Below are 15010 nucleotides of genomic sequence, written 5' to 3'. Positions count from 1 at the left end.
AACATTTCAGTGGTCTCCTGGAGGAATAAAACTACCAGCATGCTATATATTCATTTTTGAAAGCAAAAATAAAATCTGTTTACGCAGCCTGGAATACTCTCCAGCTTGTGGATAATGGCTGAACTAGAAAGGATATTTCCTTTCAGAACACAAACAATTTCGTAAAGCAGGGAACAGACTACATGTTGAGAGTCAGACGTGGAGATGGCTATTTGTGGCCTTACCTGTGGCATTTGGCATTACTACAGAGCAGCAGCTCTTTTCCCTGGCAGCAAATGGTGCAGTAGGACTGGTAGCCATCCTCATCGTACATGTACAAAACCTCCAGGAATCTCTCCTGTCAAGAAAAGGTGGAGTGTCAGAGCCACTGAGACACAGTAATGCACCGGGTGCCAACATCCAGCAGGGAAAGAGTGGCCCTCACATACAAACACGGGCCCGAGAGGCCACTGCAGCCTCACGAGCCAAACTCCACGGGCCAGAGAGGCCACTGCAGCCTCACCAGCCAAACTCCACAGGCCCGAGAGGCCACTGCAGCCTCACCAGCCAAACTCCATGGGCCCGCGAGGGCACTGCAGCCTCACCAGCCAAACTCCACGGGCCCGAGAGGCCACTGCAGCCTCACCAGCCAAACTCCACAGGCCCGAGAGGCCACTGCAGCCTCACCAGCCAAACTCCACGGGCCCGCGAGGGCACTGCAGCCTCACCAGCCAAACTCCACGGGCCCGAGAGGCCACTGCAGCCTCACGAGCCAAACTCCACGGGCCCGCGAGGCCACTGCAGCCTCACGAGCCAAACTCCACGGGCCCGAGAGGCCACTGCAGCCTCACCAGCCAAACTCCACGGGCCCGCAAGGCCACTGCAGCCTCACGAGCCAAACTCCACGGGCCCGCGAGGCCACTGCAGCCTCATCAGCCAAACTCCACGGGCCCGCGAGGCCACTGCAGCCTCACGAGCCAAACTCCACGGGCCCGCGAGGCCACTGCAGCCTCACCAGCCAAACTCCACGGGCCCGAGAGGCCACTGCAGCCTCACGAGCCAAACTCCACGGGCCCGAGAGGCCACAGCAGCCTCACGAGCCAAACTCCACGGGCCCGCGAGGCCACTGCAGCCTCACCAGCCAAACTCCCTTCTGCTCATTTTAAGTTTTGCCTTGCTTCATTTTATAAATTTACCTTACAAATCTGGCAGAGTCCTCCATCAAAGAGTGGATGCAATGTTACAGGATTTTTGCTCCCACACGCTAAACAGAAATCTGCAAAGTGAAGAGATATTTTATTTAAACAAAGCTATCACCTGCCTTAGATACATTATGTGACACAAGGAGAAACTGAATGAACTGGATTCATAACACAGCACATCGGCCATGCATACACAGCTGGAAATAAAGTTTCTCAAACACTTTTGTTATCTCATTTTTAAATTAAAAACTTCAGTTGTAAATATACAGCACTTACACACAGGCCGATACAGTACAGTGCGCTCCGGCGGAGTGCACTGTTAACCCGTGTTTGGACGCGTGTTTTTGACACGCTAGCTTTACCCCTTATTCAGTAAGGGGTAATAAGGCATCAAACGCATGTCCAACCCCCCGAGACTAATAGCGCCTGCAGCATGCAAATGCAATGTCGATGGCCCTATTAGTTATTCCCATGAGATTCAGTAAGTAAAATGTGCAGCCAAGCCGGTGAGTTCTGAGCAGGGATTGGCTGTCGGTGAGTTCTGCGCAGGGATTGGCTGTCGGTGAGTTCTGAGCAGGGATTGGCTGCTTTTCCTGGAAGTGAAGTGAGTAAATGAATAGCAAGTGTCGGTTCCTGTGGGCTGTACCAGCACTTGGTATTCAGCAGAAAGTAAGAGCCTCCTCCCTCCTGTTCTGCTTTGGGGGTACTTTTGGGAGTTCTGGGGTGGGGATATATGGCCACAGCTTTTTGTTACAGGTAGGTGAACAGTGCCACTTGTCATGACAATTGTTTAAGACATTTTGTGGGAAGTTGGGGGGGGGGGGGGAGAGAGTGAGGAGGAAAATCAAGCAGTGTTTGGGCACCAGTTTGTTTTTGTCTTTTTAATATTCAGCAATATTCAGTAACTTTATGTGGATAACTTCTCTGACCAGCGACTTACTGAATATTGGCCTCTGTGTATTTCAAATAAAAGAATCTTCAGAAGGGAAGACTAAATCGAGCTCTGACTGATAAAGCTCCCAATTCTGCCAGCTGAAGGGTGAACTACTGCAAACATTATAGCTACATATCTACAGCTAGTGCCGAGAGCTGGGGCTAAAGGAGTGGCAGGAGGAAGAAGGGAGGAGGAAGAAAGGAGGGCAGGAGGAAGAAGGGAGGAGTGCAGGAGGAAGAAGGGAGGAGTGCAGAAGGGAGGAGTGCAGGAGGCAGAAAGGAGTGCAGGAGGAAGAAGGGAGGAGTGCAGAAGGGAGGAGTGCAGGAGGCAGGAGGAAGAAAGGAGGAGGACAGGAGGAAGCAGGGAGGAGTGCAGGAGGAAGAAGGGAGGAGTGCAGGAGGCAGAAGGGAGGAGTGCAGGAGGACAGGAGGAAGAAGGGAGGAATGCAGGAGGAAGAAGGGAGGATCAGGAGGAAGAAGGGAGGAGGCAGGAGGAGGAAGAAGGGAGGAGTGCAGGAGGCAGGAGGAGGAAGAAGGGAGGAGGAGGAAGAAGGGAGGAGGGCAGGAGGAAGAAGGGAGGAGGCAGGAGGGAGGAGTGCAGGAGGAAGAAGGGAGGAGTGGCAGGAGGGAGGAGGAAGAAGGGAGGAGTGCAGGAGGAAGAAGGGAGGAGGGCAGGAGGAAGAAGGGAGGAGGCAGGAGGGAGGAGTGCAGGAGGAAGAAGGGAGGAGGGCAGGAGGAAGAAGGGAGGAGGGCAGGAGGGAGGAGGGCAGGAGGAAGAAGGGAGGAGTGCAGGAGGCAGGAGGAAGGAGGGAGGAGGGAGGAGGAAGAAAGGAGGGCAGGAGGAAGAAGGGAGGAGTGCAGAAGGGAGGAGTGCAGGAGGCAGAAAGGAGTGCAGGAGGAAGAAGGGAGGAGTGCAGAAGGCAGGAGGAAGAAAGGAGGAGGACAGGAGGAAGAAGGGAGGAGTGCAGGAGGAAGCAGGGAGGAAGAAGGGAGGAAGAAGGGAGGAATGCAGGAGGCAGAAGGGAGGAGTGCAGGAGGCAGGAGGAAGAAGGGAGGAGGACAGGAGGAAGAAGGGAGGAATGCAGGAGGAAGAAGGGAGGAGTGCAGGAGGCAGGAGGAAGAAGGGAGGATCAGGAGGAAGAAGGGAGGAGTGCAGGAGGGAGGAGGGCAGGAGGAAGAAGGGAGGAGGCAGGAGGGAGGAGTGCAGGAGGAAGAAGGGAGGAGGGCAGGAGGAAGAAGGGAGGAGGCAGGAGGGAGGAGTGCAGGAGGAAGAAGGGAGGAGTGGCAGGAGGAAGAAGGGAGGAGGAAGGAGGGAGGAGGAAGAAGGGAGGAGGCAGGAGGGAGGAGTGCAGGAGGAAGAAGGGAGGAGTGCAGGAGGCAGGAGGAAGAAGGGAGGAGTGCAGGAGGAAGGAGGGAGGAGTGCAGGAGGAAGAAGGGAGGAGGGCAGGAGGGAGGAGTGCAGGAGGAAGAAGGGAGGAGTGCAGGAGGCAGGAGGAAGAAGGGAGGAGTGGCAGGAGGAAGGAGGGAGGAGGAAGAAGGGAGGAGTGCAGGAGGAAGAAGGGAGGAAGGCAGGAGGAAGAAGGGAGGAGGCAGGAGTGCAGGAGGAAGAAGGGAGGAGTGCAGGAGGCAGAAGGGAGGAGGCAGGAGGGAGGAGGCAGGAGGAAGAAGGGAGGAGTGAGGAGGAAGAAGGGAGGAGTGCAGGAGGAAGAAGGGAGGAGGGAGGAGTGAGGAGGAAGAAGGGAGGAGTGCAGGAGGGAGGAGGCAGGAGGAAGAAGGGAGGAGTGCAGGAGGCAGGAGGAAGAAGGGAGGAGTGCAGGAACACAGAGACCTGGTTTGCTTTCATTTTTCTGTATTTGGGAAGCTCACATTTCTTCGGCTAAGGAGAGGTGACAGGGCTGCAGCACGACTGTCAAGATTAGTTTAAACCTTTGCACGGTAATGCCAGAGTAAGGTCACAGCTGTCACCTCGCGCTAGTTTATTAATTTATTCAAATTTAATAGCCTTACTGAAGCTCAAGAAGATGTAAAAAAAATAAACAAGTTTATATGATAAAAACAATATAATAAATATAAAATATTAACATATTCAAAATGTTAATAAGAAACCAAAGCATAATAAACAAATAAAACTAACAAATTATAAATAAAGCTACACTTAAAACAGTAAAGGACATACTCTGAAACCGTAGCATAGCTGAGTTAGTTATATGATAAAAACAATATAATAAATATAAAATATTAACATATTCAAAATGTTAATAAGAAACCAAAGCATAATAAACAAATAAAACTAACAAATTATAAATAAAGCTACACTTAAAACAGTAAAGGACATACTCTGAAACCGTAGCATAGCTGAGTTAGTTATATGATAAAAACAATATAATAAATATAAAATATTAACATATTCAAAATGTTAATAACAAACCAAAGCATAATAAACAAATAAAACTAACAAATTATAAATAAAGCTACACTTAAAACAGTAAAGGACATACTCTGAAACCGTAGCATAGCTGAGTTAGTTATATGATAAAAACAATATAATAAATATAAAATATTAACATATTCAAAATGTTAATAAGAAACCAAAGCATAATAACAAATAAAACTAACAAATTATAAATAAAGCTACACTTAAAACAGTAAAGGACATACTCTGAAACCGTAGCATAGCTGAGTTAGTTATATGATAAAAACAATATAATAAATATAAATATTAACATATACAAAATGTTAATAAGAAACCAAAGCATAATAAACAAATAAAACTAACAAATTATAAATAAAGCTACACTTAAAACAGTAAAGGACATACTCTGAAACCGTAGCATAGCTGAGTTAGTTAAAGGAGATAAAATTCCTATCAGCATTCTCAGGCCGGTACTGAATGCATCGGCTTCCCAGGTTACATTAGCCGGGTAAGTATCTGGGGTATTGCAGGGGGGAACGTGCTCCATCCAGGAGGCACTGGGCCTCGCTCCGCACCGCAATCCAGGCTGAAGGTTGATGCAGTGGGGGGAGGGAAGTCTGAGGAGGGGCATTTACAGATTGCAAACGAGAGCCAGGGAGCGGGCCGCAGGGCAGGATCCATTCTGGTTTAATTTACATATTTTTAGAGGTTGCTGCTCAGCTTAGTAGGGCCACTTGCCATAGCTCGGCGGGGGTTGTCATTCAGACCACAAGGTCCGTTCTTTCTTCCTTTATTCATTGAGTGATGCGATGCCACTGAACCAGCGTTATTTCGGGTGTGGCCGGTCTAACGTGAGACCTTCTCTCTGCCACGGCTGGAGTCGGCCACATAAATCAACCCCTCCCTGGATTCCCCTAAAGCTTAGCAGATAAGCAAAGGGAATATTCACAACGTGTGAGTCATTCAGCTAAATGGCTTTGAATATTGACCTCTCTGTGATTACCAGGGTGAGTGCTGTATTCATTCGCTCTCTACTCCAAGTATCGTGATCCTTCCACCCTCCACCGCTCTCTCCCCCCACCTCCATCTTTAATAGGGATTCAGGGCTTCCAGGTTTTATGGGGCATCTCCAACTCCACCCCAATCTACCCTTTCCCACCCACCCCAGATCATCTTTCCCTCTCCTCCCTTCCTCTGCCCCCATTCTCACCCCTCAGTCAGCAGGTGGAGAGACAGCTTGGCATTTCTTATCAGCACCTTCTCTACAGATTCCAGTCCCCATACCTGGCAATATCAGGTTTTCTTCAGTAACAGACACACTCTGACATACTCACTGATTTACTCTCTCCCACACTCATTCTCACACATTCACTCCTCACATTCCCATGCCCACTCACTCTCACATACTCACACATGCCCATGCCTCTCTCACATGCCCACTCTCAGGCACACACACCCATGCCCACTCACATACTCTCACATTCTCAAATACACACTCACACACATTCTTCCTTATACACATGCTCGCTTACACATTCACTCCTCACACTCTCTCACACACACACGCCCACCCACACATGCTCAATCATTCTTTCTTTCCTGCCATGAACCCACCATTTCCAGCAGCTTCCTCCTTTGGGCTTGCATGGCAGATAGGACTCCTCCTCTTCTTTCAGCCCCATGGGCCAACAGAAGCCTCTGCACTTTCTTCCAGTCATGTGAGATTCTTCTTCCTTCTTCCTGCCCTCCTGCGTGGCCAGCGCTCCTCCTCCTCTGGGGCCACTTCTCTGCCCCCCTACCTAGAGTTTTGCCATGTTGGCCTGGAGACCCAACAATTCCTTCAGAATGCCGGAGCCTCCTGGCCAAATCCAGAAAATTCCCCGTATAACAATCGCTTCATTATGAAATGTGCAGAGCCAGTGGCAGGTACCAAGAGATCTATGGGGCACACATGGCTTAGACCATGACTGGGACCAGGCACGCGACTCTAATGTTCAAGAGACTAAGTGCATTTGGAAAGCAAGCTCAATGAGAGGGAGCAGGCCCTTCTAGGAGACTGAACTTTGCACAAGTACATCGCATTTTGATTTTGCCAATGTGTTGTGTGCTTTGCTGAAAGATTAGCTGCCACAGAAACCTCACAGAACCACAGGACTTGGGTGGCAATGAAGGCTTGAGTGTGAATCCCAGGCCACGTGAGGCTGGGGGTTACAGCTCCTCTTGGTGACCCCATGGCCAGACGCAAGGTCCAGTAATTCAGGGGTCTGGAGGGCATGGCCCCTTCGCTGAGGTCTGTCACTGCAATGAGGGAGCTTGGTGAGCTGAGTGGGAATTTAAAAACCGGGGGAATATTCCCTGGGTAGTTCTGAATGAAGCCCCAGCTCCAAGTGCGCTGGAAGCCCAAAGGCCTAGGAGGAAATTGCAGAGTCCCCTCGAAAATAAAAAGAACAAAGTTACTCAGAAACCTTTCAAGGCAATTAGATTTTTTTTTTGGGTCGCATAAGCCAGATGATGTTTAAAAAGCCATTGCTTGCTGAAGAAAGAAAGATTAGTTCTTACCTGCTAATTTTCATTCCAGGAGTCCCCCAGATCAGTCCAGACGCAGGGGGTTTTTCTCCCCTACAGCAGATGGAGACAGAGAGGAAAAGCTTTACTGACACTGTGCTACTTTATCTTTTATTGAATTTATTAATCGCCCATATCCTGGGCAATGTACATAAAAAACACAGCAATAGCTACACAACCCCATCAGAATCAACAAAGACAAAAGGTCGCACAAAAATACAAAAACCTTCAGTGCACTTAATAAAATGTTTGTCTAAACAGCCCAGTTTTTAGCAGGGTCTTAAACTTCTTGTGCATAGGGCTTCCAGGAGAGAGCTGCAGGCAGGCGGGGCGGCCACAGAGAAGGCACAGGCTCTGGTGATGCTCAGTCTGGCATGCAAAGGTGAGGGTGCATCTAGCAGGCCTCGTGGTGTGCAGCGGAGCTGATGGGACAGACGATAAAGCCGTAAGTTAGCGTCCCACCTGCAGACCCTCAGCATGCACTGCACACGAGCAAAAATGAGACTGAACCACAAACAACTTCCCCGCTCAACACGAGCCCCCAACCTGGAGCCCTTCAGCCTATAAAGGAGACTGAATACTCCCAAACGTAAAACAGCTACTTATGAGTGGTCTTTCCAGAGAGGGCATGGCTATGGACTGCCCTGTGGGACTCTAGGAACAAAAATCAGCAGATAAGAACCAATTTTCCTTTCCTTATCGTCCCCCAGATCAGTCCAGACGCATGGCATGAACTGAAGCTCCCCTAAACTGAATGGAAACCTGAAAGACCCGCTCGCAGCTGCTTCCAGCACCTGAACATCCAGTCAGTAATGCTTGTAAAAATGTGAGGACCAGGTCGCCACCCACCCGACTGGCACGCAGCCCAGGATGCCACCTCTGTCCTAGTACAATGAGCTCCTAGCTGACACAATGGCTTCCTTTACCCTTCATGCAATGGTTGTTCCCTTTACTCACTCCCTGCCCCACACAGAACGAAGAGGCGATCAGACCTTTGAAAACTGCAGATGACCTTCAAATAGAGCAGCATGATCTGACACACATCCAACAAGCGACGTTCCTTCGCATGCTCAGAGGAGTCAAAATTTCAAAATGCAGTAACGCCACCACTTCACGAGGTGAAAAGGAGATACCACGTTTGGTAAAAAAGAAGGTACCACGTTCTCTGAAATCTGAAGAAAGGGGTGTCTGCTAGACAAAACCTGAAGCTCCGAAATCTGCCTGGCCAAACAAACCAGCACTAGAAAAACCACCTTCAGCATAAGCTCCTTCAGTGACGCTTTCCTCAAAGGTTCAAAAGGAGGACCACAGGGAACCCACAAAATCAAATTAAGGTTCAACGAGGGAAACTCTCACCTCATTGGAGGCCGCAAATGCTTCACTCCTCAGACCACATCCGGATGCGAAGCCAGAGCCAGTCCCTGTATCTTATCTCTAAAGCAGCCCAAGGCTGTCACCAGGACTCTTAAAATGACTGCGAACCCCTTCACAAATCCACTCTATAAAAATGCATGAATGTGAGAAACCGATGCACAAAGAGGAACGATCTTCTCCTCGAGGCACCAAGCGTTATGGCTCTGGTCCAGGTGAAGTATGGGGAACACCACTCCTGGAGTGGTGCAGGATGGCAGAGTGATGCTGGAGCAAGGCTTGGACAACCTGGTACAACTGAAGCAAGGCATGGACTGGAGCAGAGTGCAGATAAGACTGAAGCAAGGCATGGACTGGAGCAGAGTGCACATAAGACTGAAGCAAGGCATGGACTGGAGCAGAGTGCACATAAGACTGAAGCAAGGCATGGACTGGAGCAGAGTGCAGATAAGACTGAAGCAAGGCATGGACTGGAACAGAGTGCACATAAGACTGAAGCAAGGCATGGACTGGAGCAGAGTGCACATAAGACTGAAGCAAGGCATGGACTGGAGCAGAGTGCAGATAAGACTGAAGCAAGGCATGGACTGGAACAGAGTGCAGATAAGACTGAAGCAAGGCATGGACTGGAACAGAGTGCAGATAAGACTGAAGCAAGGCATGGACTGGAGCAGAGTGCAGATAAGACTGAAGCAAGGCATGGACTGGAACAGAGTGCACATAAGACTGAAGCAAGGCATGGACTGGAGCAGAGTGCACATAAGACTGAAGCAAGGCATGGACTGGAGCAGAGTGCAGATAAGACTGAAGCAAGGCATGGACTGGAACAGAGTGCACATAAGACTGAAGCAAGGCATGGACTGGAGCAGAGTACACATAAGACTGAAGCAAGGCATGGACTGGAGCAGAGTGCACATAAGACTGAAGCAAGGCATGGACTGGAACAGAGTGCAGATAAGACTGAAGCAAGGCATGGACTGGAGCAGAGTGCAGATAAGACTGAAGCAAGGCATGGACTGGAACAGAGTGCAGATAAGACTGAAGCAAGGCATGGACTGGAGCAGAGTGCAGATAAGACTGAAGCAAGGCATGGACTGGAGCAGAGTGCAGATAAGACTGAAGCAAGGCATGGACTGGAGCAGAGTGCAGATAAGACTGAAGCAAGGCATGGACTGGAACAGAGTGCAGATAAGACTGAAGCAAGGCATGGACTGGAACAGAGTGCAGATAAGACTGAAGCAAGGCATGGACAGGAACAGAGTGCAGATAAGACTGAAGCAAGGCATGCACTGGAGCAGAGTGCAGATAAGACTGAAGCAAGGCAGGGACTGAAGCAAGGCATGGACTGGAGCAGAGTGCAGATAAGACTGAAGCAAGGCATGGACTGGAACAGAGTGCAGATAAGACTGAAACAAGGCATGGACTGGAGCAGAGTGCAGATAAGACTGAAGCAAGGCTTGGACAGGAACAGAGTGCAGATAAGACTGAAGCAAGGCATGGACTGGAGCAGAGTGCAGATAAGACTGAAGCAAGGCATGGACTGGAACAGAGTGCAGATAAGACTGAAGCAAGGCATGGACTGGAGCAGAGTGCAGATAAGACTGAAGCAAGGCATGGACTGGAGCAGAGTGCAGATAAGACTGAAGCAAGGCATGGACTGGTGCAGAGTGCAGATAAGACTGGAATTGAGGCTTAGACAGGAAGAGCGTGCAGGTAACACTTTCACATAAAAAAAATTAATTAATTAAACAATTAATCCGCCTTTTAACTTAAATTCAGAAATTCCTCATACCTTATCAAGAGTTTAATCATTGCCTTGTATTCACTAACACATTTAAAGGACCCTAATTGTACGAATTCCTACTCCCATAGCAACCTAAAACTTAACTAGGAACTAAACAAATTTAACATGAAGGCAGCAGACCAGCGGCAAAAGGGGGGGGGCCTCCTAGTTTTTTGCATTGAGTGTTACATGAATGATTTTTTACTGGATGGTGAGAAATTGTACATTTGCATCCAATGCAAAGAAGTAAGATGGCAACATTAGAGTGTATAGCAGTAAATGATGACATAGACTTAATTGGCATCTCAGAGACATGGTGGAAGGAGGATAACCAATGGGAGACTGCTATACCGGGGTACAAATTATATCGCAATGACAGAGAGGAGCATCTGGGAGGCGAGGTGGTGCTTTATGTCTGGGATGGCATAGAGTCCAACAGCATAAAGAATCTTGCATGAGACTAAATGCACAACCAAATCTTTATGGGTAGAAATCCCTTGTGTGTTGGGGAAGAGTATAGTGATAGGAGTATACTACCATCCACCTGGCCAAGATAGTGAGACAGGAAACAGAGAGTAGGATTAAATGGTCAATTTTCTCAGTGGAAAAGGGTAAACGGTGGAATGCCTCAGGGATCTGTACTTGGACTGGTGCTTTTCAATATATTTATAAATGATCTGGAAAGGAATACGAAGAGTGAGGTTCTCAAATTTGCAGATGATACAAAATTATTCAGAGTAGTTAAATCACAAGCGGATTGTGATACATTACAGGAGGACCTTGCAAGCCAGGAAGATTGTGCATCCGAATGGCAGATGAAATGTAATGTGGACAAGTGCAAGGTGTTGCATATAGGGAAAAATAACCCTTGCTGTAGTTACACGATGTTAGGTTCCATATTAGGAGCTACCACCCAGGAAAAAGATCTAGGCATCATAGTGGATAATACTTTATAATCATCGGCTCAGTGTGCTGCAGCAGTCAAAAAAGCAAACAATGTTAGGAATTATTAGAAAGGGAATGGTTAATAAAACGGAAAATGTCATAATGCAGAGGTGGGCAAGTCCGGTCTTCGAGGGCTGCAAACCAGTCGGGTTTTCAGGATACCCCTAATGAATATGCATGAAATAGATTTGCATACAACTGAGGCAGTGTGTATGCAGGTCTCTCTCATGCATATTCATTAAGGATATCCTGAAAACCCGACTGGTTTGCGGCCCTCGAGGACCGGAATTGCCCACCCCTGTCATAATGCCTCTATATCGCTCCATGGTGAGACCGCACCTTGAATACTGTGTACAATTCTGGTCGCCGCATCTCAAAAAAGATATAGTTGTGATGGAGAAGGTACAGAGAAGGGCAACCAAAATGATAGAGGATGGAACAGCTCCCTTATGAGGAAAGACTAAAGAGGTTAGGACTTTTCAGTTTGGAGAAGAGACGGCTGAGGGGGGATATGATAGAGGTGTTTAAAATCATGAGAGGTCTAGAACGGGTAGATGTGAATCGGTTATTTACTCTTTCGGATAGTAGAAGGACTAGGGGACACTCCATGAAGTTAGCATGGGGCACATTTAAGACTAATCGAAGAAAATTCTTTTTCACTCAACGCACAATAAAGCTCTGGAATTTGTTGCCAGAGGATGTGGTTAGTGCAGTTAGTGTAGCTGGGTTCAAAAAAGGTTTGGATAAGTTCTTGGAGAAGAAGTCCATTAATGGCTATTAATCAAGTTTACTTAGGGAATAGCCACTGCTATTAATTGCATCAGTAGCATGGGATCTTCTTGGTGTTTGGGTAATTGCCAGGTTCTTATGGCCTGGAGTGGCCTCTGTTGGAAACAGGATGCTGGGCTTGATGGACCCTTGGTCTGACCCAGCATGACAATTTCTTATGTTCTTACATTAACTTGTTCAAGTCTTTTCATGATTTTGTAGACCTCTTTCATACCCCCCTCAGCCATCTCTTCTCCAACCTGAACAGCCCTAACCTCTTCAGCCTTTCCTCATAGGGTAGCCATTCCATGCCCCTTATTATTTTGGTCGCCCTTCTCTGCACTTTCTCGAGTGCAATTATATCTTTTTTGAGATGTGGCGACCAGAATTGTACACAGTATTCAAGGTGCGGTCTCACCATGGAGCGATACAGAAGCATTATGACATTTTCCGTTTTATTAACCATTCCCTTCCTAATAATTCCTAACATTCTGTTTGCTTTTTTGATCGCCACAGCACACTGAGCTGACGATTTCAATGTATTATCCACTATGATGCCTGGAACTCTTTTCTGGGTGGTAACTCCTAAGATACAAACTAACATTGTGTAACTACAGCAAGGGTTATTTTTCCCTATATGCATCACTTTGCACTTGTCCATGTTAAATTTCATCTGCCATTTGGAAGCCCAATCTTCCAGTCTCACAAGGTCCTCCTGCAATTTATCACAAGCCAGTTGAAATTGAAATACTCTGCATAATTTTGTGTCGTCCACAACTTTGAACACCTCATTCGTCATACCCCTTTCCAGATCATTTTTAAATATTTTAAAAATCACCAGTCCAAGTACAGATCCCTGAGGCACTCCACTGTTTACCCTTTTCCACTGAGAAAATTGACCATTTAATCCTACTCTGTTTCTTGTCTTTTAACCAACTTGCAATCCACAAAAGGACATCGCCTCCTATCCCATGACTTTTTAGTTTTCTTAGAAGCCTCTCATGAGGGACTTTGTCAAACGCCTTCTGAAAATCCAAATACACCACATCTGCCGGTTCAACTTTGTCCACATGTTCATTAACCCCTTCAAAAAATGTGGGAGATTTGTGAGGCAAGACTTCCCTTGGGTAAATCCATGCTGGCTGTGTCCAATTAAACCATGTCTATCTAAATGTTTTGTGAGTTTATTCTTTATTACACTTTCCATGATTTTTCCCAGCACTGAATTCAGGCTCACCGGTCTATAATTCCCGGATCACCCTTGAAGCCCTTTTTAAATATCAGGGTAACATTGGCCATCTTCCAATTTTCAGGTACAATGGATGATTTTAATGATAGTTTACAAATTAATTAAAATAGGTCTGAAATTTCATTTTTTAGTTCTTTCAGAACCCTGGGGTGACAAGGCAAAATAAGGAGTGAGAAGGCCCAGAGGCCATAAGACAAGGCAGGAATAGGCATGGGTAGACCACAAGGCAAAAATGGCTAAGGCAAAGAGCCAAAGGTGGAAACATCTTGGTAGTGACAAGGCAGGGTTATGTAGGGCTGGAGTCTGGGTGTGGTGCTGGCAGGAGGGAGGAGTTTGGCCAGCCTGGATAGTATGCATGTGGAAGTCACCTGCTGGAGCAAAGGCTGCAAGACAGGTGGAGGCATAAGACCAGGGATGTGATGGTGAGAACAGTTCTGAGTGGGGCTCACCGGAGGCCTCTTCTGGTAAGGTGTCCTCATCAGGGTACGATGAGGCTGTGTAGCAGCTGAAATCATAACGCCAAGTTTAAAAAAAAGTTCCACACCCTGACATAAGTCAATGAAGTGGAAGGTCTCCTAGCCTGCAGTAAGGTCATAATGACTTCTTCCAAATAGTCTTTCAATCACAAGTAATTCCTTTCAAAAGCCAAGCTGCTAGACAAAAGCAAGCTGTCTGATCCAAGAAAATTGATCCTTGATGAAGCAGCCTAGGAAGAGGCCCAAGCTTTTCAGGATTGTTCACTGACAGATTTATCAAATCTGCATACCATGGTCAACATGGCCATTCTGGAGCCACAAGGCTCACCTTCCCGGGTGAATCTCAATACACCTTAGAACCCTTCCTATTAGGGGCCAAAAAGAAAAGACATACAATAGAATCCCGGGTGGCCACAGACAAGAGCATTGAGGCTTCTGCCCCGATCTCCCACCTGTAATTGAAATAGCAGCATGCTTTGTGTTCTGATTCGATGTCATCACATCCAGCTAGGGAATGCTCCACCTAGAGTGAATGAGACCATCGCTTCTTCCGCCAGCTCCCACTCTCCAGAGTCTAGTACCTGCCCTCTGACAAAGTCTGTTTGAATGTTGTCCACTTCAGCTACATGAGATGCCACCAGAGCTACCAGGTGCTGCTCCATCCAGCAAAATGGCTCCTGGACTTCCCAAGACACTTTAGGTTCCTGGTTCTCCCTTGATAGTTTATATAAACCACCATCATCGCAATGTCCGATAGGATCCTCACCGCTTGATCGCACAATTGCAGGAGAAAAGAAAGCAACACCTTGCAAACCACTCTTGCTTCTAAACAATTGATAAACCACAAAGCCTTCTCTGCCAAACACAAACCCTGTGCTGTTTGCCCCGACAGATGCCCCCCCCCCAGTCTTTCAGACTGGCATCGGTGATTATTACCATCCAATCCAGGATCTCCAACTCCATGCCCAGTGTGGAAAAATTATTAAGGAGTTATTCAGTTTACATGAAATACTTTGTAATGCAATAGAAATTAGTGGAACAAAGATAATCACTAATATTGCTAGTGTAATTGCTTGATATAAGGCCTATAAGTTCTGGGAATACATATGCCATTTTTCTTAGCTTGCTTGTAACAAGAAACAAGTCATGAGATCAGCTATATTAACGAGCAGTTACTCATGAGGCTATGGTGCAGTTATCAGGGACAACAAGACAACAGCAACCTAACCACACCTAATTGTTGCTATCATTAGCCAGACAGTTAAGGTTCAGCAGATGACAAGAACATGTGGGAGTAGCCCAGAGAAGAAACTGGGGCATAGGTCA

At 47.4% G+C, this 15010-nt stretch overlaps 1 protein-coding gene across 1 annotated transcript in view; it reads right to left on the bottom strand.

The window, feature by feature from the left end:
- DNMT3B (DNA methyltransferase 3 beta) overlaps nucleotides 1–15010 on the bottom strand; it is a 244084-nt gene that overhangs the window by 55609 nt on the left and 173465 nt on the right. The window contains exons 11-12 of the mRNA XM_029611336.1: nucleotides 1176–1255; nucleotides 225–337 (exon numbers count right to left, since the gene is read on the bottom strand). Coding sequence (XP_029467196.1) covers nucleotides 225–337; nucleotides 1176–1255 — 193 coding nt within the window. The remainder of the gene's footprint in view (nucleotides 1–224; nucleotides 338–1175; nucleotides 1256–15010) is intronic.

This window comes from Rhinatrema bivittatum, chromosome 8 (genome assembly GCF_901001135.1).
Source record: "Rhinatrema bivittatum chromosome 8, aRhiBiv1.1, whole genome shotgun sequence".
NCBI lineage: Eukaryota > Metazoa > Chordata > Amphibia > Gymnophiona > Rhinatrematidae > Rhinatrema > Rhinatrema bivittatum.
Note: the sequence above shows the minus strand (reverse complement) of the source record. Positions and strands in the feature narration are given on the sequence as shown.